At 41.7% G+C, this 8,272-nt stretch overlaps 1 protein-coding gene across 2 annotated transcripts in view; it reads right to left on the minus strand.

The window, feature by feature from the left end:
• Positions 1-2,886, minus strand: part of ZC4H2 (zinc finger C4H2-type containing) — a 61,732-nt gene extending 58,846 nt beyond the window's left edge. Inside the window, exon 1 of one of the 2 annotated variants that reach the window (XM_025466046.3) lies at positions 2,651-2,880. In XM_025466046.3, coding sequence (XP_025321831.1) covers positions 2,651-2,793 — 143 coding nt within the window. In that variant the 5' untranslated portion in view covers positions 2,794-2,880. Of the gene's footprint in view, positions 1-2,650 lie in introns of both variants that reach the window. The other variant, XM_025466047.3, reaches the window with a different exon arrangement.
• Between the last annotated feature and the right edge of the window lie 5,386 nt (positions 2,887-8,272).

Genomic DNA, 8,272 nt, shown 5'->3' on the forward strand with positions numbered 1-8,272 from the left:
CTTTGCTTAGTTTGTGAAGTTTTAGCCACTGTTTCTTCAAGTACTTTCCTAGTCCTGACATAAAGTGGACATAAATGTTAGATCATTTGTTATAGTCCCACAGGTCTGGACACTCTGGTTAATTCTTTTTTCTTATTTTTGGAATCTAATTTCCCTTTGGTTGGATTATGAAATTTCTAATGTTTGATGTTTAAGTTGTCTGGTATTTTTTTCCCTCTATCTTCTCCATCCTGCTGTAGAGCCCATCCATTTAGTTTGTATTACGTTTTTTGGCTTTGTGTTTTTTCAGTTCACAAATTTCTATTTGGTTCTCCTTTATGTTTTATATATCCTTGCTGAGACTTCTATTTATATGCTGAGATATTTTATTTTATCATTTGTTTTAAGTGTGTTGCAATCACTTAGTGAATCATTTTTATGAAAGCTGCTTTAAAATCTTTGTAAGATAATTCTACCATCTGTGTCATCTTAATGTTGACAAGGGTTTACTTTCTCTTGTCATTTAAATTTATAATCTTGGTATGGCAAATAATTTTTCTAAAAATTAAATTTGGACAATGGATCTCTTTTAAACCTTTGGTTTTGCAGACCTGATGTATTCTTTTTGCAGGAAGTGAGTAGTATAAATCCAGGTTCTACACCTGGTCTCTAGTTGACCTTCACGTTTACAAAGGGCTCTTTGTTACTGCTGATTGCTGATGGGAGTTCAGCCCTCTCTGTAGGCCTCTGATGTACCCCTCCCAGCTAGTAGTGGGAATGCCTGGTTTATATAGGTGAGGGTAGAGGCTCCCTATGAAGTCTCCATTGGGAGGGTACTTCCCTTTCTCCCAACTGTCCTTTCTTTTGGAGTTGGACAGAGGTTTCTTTAAAGTCCAGTAAGAGGGACACCTGGGTGGCTCAGCGGTTGAGCATCTGCCTTTGGCTCAGGGGGTGATCCCGGGGTCCTGGGATAAAGTTCTACAACGGGCTTCTTACATGGAGCCTGCTTCTCTCTCTGCCTATGTTTCTGCTTCTCTGTGTGTGTGTCTCTCTCATGAATAAATAAAATAAATAAAATCTTAAAAAGAAAATAAAGTCTAGTAAGAAAAAGATCTAGACTCTTCACTTGTAGGCCTAAGCTTCTTATTAGCTACATTGTTATTATGATAGCTGGCTTTCTGACACACCAAAGTATCTCACTCTTTTTGCAAAAGAATATTGCAACATAATCCCCCTCTCCAGCCTTTTGTAGACCCTCCATGGGATACAGTGGGAAAACCAGAGACTCTGCACACAAATTGGGTTCCTGTCAAAATCTGACATTTATTTTCAAGTTGTCAGGCTCTGGGAAAGTTAGTTAAATGTTCTGAGCTTCCATTTTCCCAGTTGTAAAAGAGGTGTAGGAAGCTCTCAGGGCTCTTGCTGAAATAAGCAATAGTGGGTCAATGAACTTGGCTCACCAGATGCTTAATAATTAATAGTCCCTTCCCTTTACACTTTACAGTCCTGCAAGGAGAGATGCAAACCTCCAAAGGACAAAAAAAGCTCAAGTGCTTCCCTACACATGTGAGTCTCACCCAAGACATTCACTCCAAGGGTTAAATCTCTTGGTCCAACGTCTTATTTCCTAAATAGACACACTTGACATAAATATCCTTTTCCCCGAGTTCTGTGAAAACGCTAAAGGGAGACTGTCCAACCCAGGCCATCCTCAGAATTAGGGTGAAAACTGGAGCCAGCGAGGGAGGATGGTTCTGGAAAAGCAGAGTGGTTGAAGGAAAGCCGGGTGTCAGCCCAGTCAGTCCACTTGCTTGGCAATAGTGTGTTCTGAGCAAGGACAACATCATCACCTTGCCAAAGGTGCTCCTGGAAGGAAGGGGTCAGGAAGCCGGCAAATTCCCCTTTGCTGGCCTGTCCCTTCACCTCTGGCACCTTAGAGCTGCAGCTGAGCTCCCACCATCTGGCGCAGCCACTGCCTCCCCAGTCCCCACTGCTCCCATTCCCCTTTCAGAGCACCGGGTAGGAGAGGAAGACGGTGGTAAATTTGTGAATGCAAAAGTACATACGTGCGAGTGCTTTCCGGCCTACCAATCCCAGACTGCCGTATACTTCCGCACCCCCAGCAATTAGTCCCTGGAGGCCACCACCTGCCCCAATGCGCTGGACTTTGCTCTCAAAAGTCCAGCCTGAGCTCTAGGTCCTGAAGTTATCAGGAGACTGAAAAAAATCTCGCCTCTGAAAGAACAAGGAGCCACACAAAACACTAATAATAATAATAATAATAATAATAATAATAGATCCAAGAATGCTGTCCAACTCCCACCCCAAGATGAAAAAAGCTGTCTTGGAACCAACATCACCACCACCCGCCAAGGTCCACGCCCCAGCCCACCCCCACCCCCGGCACGGTCCTCCCCAACCTCCCGGTGTCTCCATCTGGCTTTCTCTCTGACATCTGGCGACAGGTTTCTCTTGGTCAATCTGCTGGCCTCAGTTCCAACACTTTGCAGCCTCCCTCCCATCGTTGAATTCCGTGAATGGGTTCCTTTCCCGCCCCTCTCCACAAGTAGCTTAACAATAGATACTTTCCATTGGTAACTCAGCTCTTTCCCGCAGCGGGGGATTTTGGGGGCTTCGAGGGGGTCTAAGGGGCGCTGCAATGTTCACTTACCTGATCTCTTTAATGCTTTCCAATTTGCACATGATTTCTTGCTCATCTGCCATGCTCTTCACTCCCAATTTCACGTCCCGAGAAATGTACAAATACAAACCCAGGCATACAATAGACACAACGTAACCACCGCCTCCGGGCATTGGGCTCTGAGCCTGTGCGGTAGGGATTCGGAGCAGGCCTGGGAGCTGTAGTCCGCAGCTCCAGGACCAGCCATGAAGCCCAGGGACCAAAGGGACTACAACTCCCAGAAGGCCATGCGAGACATGCCTGTTTCTCTTCCTGCAGTTACATTATTAATCAATTTGTCACAGATAATTGTGTCAAAGGTTGTGAGGTGTTCAAGGGAACGAGGATATTCGTCTGGCCCATGCGGAAAAAAATGGGAAAAAATGCCTTCTGAGGAAGGCAACCGGAGAGATAAGAGATGTACTCACACCCTTCCCGGGGCCCTTATGCCTACCCACTCCCAAAAGGTAACAAGGACTCGCTAATTAGTGGACTCGTTCGGGCTGGAGGGAAACCCTGCGGAAGAACTCTCTTTTGACATGTTGAGTGTTTCGTCAGCTGCCTGGGAATTAGTGGCTTTGGCATTTAGATGTAGATGAGGGGGGTGTGGTTAGAGAAGAGGCAGAGGACTTAGGAGGGAGCAGCTGCTAAAAGCTGGGGAAATGGGAGAGTGACCTAGTTCTTTCCAGCCTAAAAACAGTTAACAGAGTTCAGATTTTGCCAGTCATTGAAGGAGGTACCGGGGAGGGGGTCACTGGGTGAGGCAAAATAAATAAAAAGAATCCTTGGCTTTGAGGAGCATAAGAGACTGTAAGGTGACCCATTAATTACAGTGCTGTGTTCTATCATAAATACAGGAATAGATAAGCTGTAACCTCAGCAGAGAAGATGTACATAGGTCTCAAAAGGCGATTGAGAATTTGGCAGACCATTGGTGAGGATGGACTTTCCAGGAAAAGGCACAACACATATTGAAAGGACAAGTGGGCCATAGTGTCTGAGGTATAAAGTTCATATATGGCATGTGGAGGTGGGAAAGAGAAGCAGGAAAAGTATGTAGAAAAGGTAGGTTGGAGCCAGAATGTGAAAGACCTTGAATATCACAATAAAGAATTTGGACTTAATCATATAGCCTTTAAAGGCTTATTGTGAGTACTCAATGAAAACATCCCCAGCAGTGCAGAATACAGAGCTTGATATTTTTTAGGTGCTAGAGAAAAGTTAGTACAATATAAATATCAGGACATTCTGGATGTCCACACTGATTTTTTTTAAGATTTTATTTACTTATTCATGAGAGACACACACACACAGAGAGAGAGAGAAAGAGAGAGAGAGAGGCACAGGGAGCAGCAGGCTCCATGGAGGGAGCCCGATGTGGTACTTAATCCCAGGTCTCCAGGATCATGCCTTGGGCTGAAGGCAGGTGCTTAAACTGCTGAGCCACCCAGGTGCCCTGTCCACACTGATTTTAAGAGTTCTCTAGGGAAAAAAACTGAAGTCATTCTCTTCATTGGATCCCAAACATACCTTTCACAACTAGGAAATTATCTGTGCTGTCTACTCTAATACTTTTTAAAAAAATTTTTATTGGAGTTCAATTTGCCAACATATAGCATAACACCGAGTGCTCATCCCACCAAATGCCCCCCTCAATGCCCATCACCACAACCCCCCCGCCAACCTCCTCTTCCACTACCCCTTGTTCATTTCCCAGAGTTAGGTGACTCTCATGTTTTGTCACCCTCACTGATATTTTCACTGATTTTCTTCCCTTTCCCTTGATTCCCTTTCACTAATTTTATATTCCCCAAATGAATGAGACCATATGATGTTTGTCCTTTTCCGATTGTCTTATTTCACTCAGCATAATACCCTCCAGATCCATCCACATCGAAGCAAATGGTGGGTATTTGTCATTTCTAATGGCTGAGTAATATTCCACTGTATACATATAACACATCTTCTTTATCCATTCATCTTTAGTTGGACACTGAGGCTCCTTCCACAGTTTGGCTATTGTGGACATTGCTGCTAGAAGCATCGGGGTGTAGGTGTCCCGGCGTTTCACTGCATCTGTATCTTTGGGGTAAATTCCTAGCAGTGCAATTGCTGGGTCATAGGGCAGATCTATTTTTAACTCTTTGAGGAACCTCCACACACTTTTCCAGAGTGGCTGCACCATCTCACATTCCCACCAACAGTGCAAGAGGGTTCCCTTTTCTCCGCATCCTCTCCAACATTTATTGTTTCCTTTCTTGTTAGTTTTCCCCATTCTCACTGGTGTGTGAGGTGGTATCTCATTGTGGTTTTGATTTGTATTTCCCTGATGGCAAGTGATGCAGAGCATTTTCTCATGTGCATGTTGGCCATGTGTCTGTCTTCCTCTGTGAGATTTCTGTTCATGTCTTTTGCCCATTTCATGATTGGATTGTTTGTTCCTTTGTTGTTGAGTTTAATTAAGTTCTTTATAGATCTTGGAAACTAGCCCTTTATCTGATACGTCATTTGCAAATATCTTCTCCCATTCTGTAGGTTGTCTTTGAGTTTTGTTGACTGTATCCTTTGCTGTGCAAAAGCTTCTTATATTGATGAAGTCTCAATAGTTCATTTTTGCTTTTGTGTTTCTTTTGCCTTCGTGGATGTATCTTGCAAGAAATTACTGTGGCAGAGTTCAAGAAGGGTGTTGCCTGTATTCTTTTGTTGGAATCTTGTCTCACATTGAGATCTTTCATCCATTTTGAGTTTATCTTTGTGTATGGTGAAAGAGAGTGGTCTAGTTTCATTCTTCTGCATGTGGATGTCCAATTTTCCCAGCACCATTTATTGAAGAGGCTGTCTTTCTTCCAGTGGATAGTCTTTCCTCCTTTGTTGAATATTAGTTGACCATAGAGCTGAGGGTCCACTTCTGGATTCTCTATTCTGTTCCATTGATCTATGTGTCTGCTTTTGTGCCAGTACCACACTGTGTTGATGACCACAGCTTTGTAGTACAACCTGAAATCTGGCATTGTGATGCCCCCAGCTATGGTTTTCATTTTAAAATTCCCCTGAGTATTTGGGGTCTTTTCTGATTCCACACAAATCTTAAAATAATTTGTTCTAACTCTCTGAAAAAAGTCCATGGTATTTTGATAGGGATTGCATTAAATGTAACATTGGGTAACATTGACATTTTCAGAATATGAATTCTTCCAATCCATGAGCATGGAATATTTTTCCATCTCTTTGTGTCTTCCTCAATTTCTTTCAGAAGTGTTCTATAGTTTTTAGGGTATAGATCCTTTACCACTTTGGTTAGGTTTATTCCTAGGTATCCTATGCTTTTGGGTGCAATTGTAAATGGGATGGACTCCTTAATTTCTCTTTCTTCAGTCTCATTGTTAGTGTATAGAAATGCCACTGACTTCTGGGCATGGATTTTGTATCCTGCCACACTGCCAAATTGCTGTATGAGTTCTCGCACTCTTGGAGTGGAGAATTTTGGGTTTTCTATGTACAGTATCATGTCATCAGCAAAGAGGGAAAGTTTGACTTCTTCTTTGCCAATTTGAATGCCTTTAATGTCTTTTTGTTGACTGATTGCTGAGGCTAGGCCTTCCAGTACTCTGTTGAATAGCAGTGGTGAGAGTGGACATCCCTGTCTTGTTCCTGATCTTAGGGGAAAGGCTCCCAGTGCTTCCCCATTGAGAATGATATTTGCTGTGGGCTTTTCGTAGATGACTTTTAAGATATTGAGGAATGTTCCCTCTATCCCTACACTCTGAAGAGTTTTGATCAGGAATGGGTGCTGTATTTTGTCAAATGCTTTCTCTGCATCTAATGAGAGGATCATATGGTTCTTGGTTTTTCTCTTGCTGATATGAGTCCCGGGTATAAATCCTACTTGGTCATGGTGAATAATTTTCTTAATGTACTGTTGGATCCTATTGGCTAGTATCTTGTTGAGAATTATTTTGCATCCATGTTTATCAGGGATATTGGTCTGTAATTCTCCTTTTTGGTGGGGTCTTTGTCTGGTTTTGGAATTAAAGTGATGCTGGCCTCACAGAATGAATTTGGAAGTATTCCATCTCTTTCTATTTTTCCAAACAGCTTTAGTAGAATAGGTATGGTTTCTTCTTTAAATGTTTGATAGAATTCCCCTGGGAAGCCATCTGGCCCTGGACTCTTGTGTCTTGGGAGGTTTTTGATGACTGCTTCAATTTCCTCCCTGGTTATTGGCCTGTTCAGGTTTTCTATTTCTTCAGGTTTGGTAATTTGTGCCTTTCCAAAAATGCAACCATTTCTTCTAGATAGCCTAATTTATTGGCGTATAGCTGTTCATAATATGTTTTTAAAATCTTTTGTATTTCCTTGGTGTTGGTAGTGATCTCTCCTTTCTCATTCATGATTTTATTAATTTGAGCCTTCTCTCTCTTCTTTTTAATAAGGCTGGCTAATGGTTTATCTATCTTATTAATTCTTTCAAAGAACCAACTCCTGGTTTTGTTGATCTGTTCCACAGTTCTTCTGGTCTCGATTTCATGGAGTTCTGCTCGAATCTTTATTAACTCTCTTATTCTGCTGGGTGTAGGATCTATTTGCTGTTTTTTATCTAGCTCCTTTAGGTGTAAGTTTAACTTTTGTATTTGAGTTCTTTCCAGTTTTTGAATGGATGCTTGTATTGCGATGTATTTCCCCCTTAGGACTGCTTTTGCTGCATCCCAAATATTTTGAATGATTGTATCTTCATTCTCATTAGTTTCCATGAATCTTTTAAAATCTTCCTTAATTTCAGGGTTGACCCTCTCATCTTTTAGCAGGATGGTCCTTAACCTCCATGTGTTTGAAGTCCTTCCAAACTTCTTGTTGTGATTTAGTTCTAATTTCAAGGCATTATGGTCTCAGAATATGCAGGGGACGATCCCAATCTTTTGGTATCAGTTCAGACCCGATTTGTGACCCAGTATGTGGTCTATTCTGGAGAAAGTTCCATGTGCACTTGAGAAGAATGTGTATTCAGTTCAGTTTGAAATTAAAGTTCTGTACATATCTGTGAAATCCATCTGGTCCAGTGTATCATTTAAACCTCTTGTTTCTTTGGAGATGTTGTGCTTAGAAGACCTATCGAGTGTAGAAATCGCTAGATTGAAGTCACCAAGTATAAGTGTGTTATTATCTAAGTATGTCTTAACTTTGATTATTAATTGAATGATATATATGGCAGCTCCCACATATATATATATTGAGGATTGTTAAGTCCTCTTGTTGGATAGATCCTTTAAGTATGATATAGTGTCCCTCTTCATCTCTCACTACATTCTTCCGGGTAAATTTTAGTTTATCTGATATAAGGATGGCTACCCCTGCTTTCTTTTGAGGACCATTTGAATGGTACATTGTTCTCCATCCTTTGATTTTCAGGCCATAGGTGTCCTTATGTCTAAAATGAGTCTCTTGTAGACAGCAAATAGATGGGTCCTGGTTTTTTATCCAGTCTGACACCCTGCGCCTTTTGATGGGGTCATTAAATCCGTTCACATTCAGAAATATATGAGTTTAGTGTCATCATGATATCTAATCAGTCCTTGTTTTTGTGGAATGTTCCACTGGACTTTTTCTTAAAGGGGA

Source organism: Canis lupus, chromosome X (genome assembly GCF_003254725.2).
Source record: "Canis lupus dingo isolate Sandy chromosome X, ASM325472v2, whole genome shotgun sequence".
Classification (NCBI taxonomy): Eukaryota; Metazoa; Chordata; class Mammalia; order Carnivora; family Canidae; genus Canis; species Canis lupus.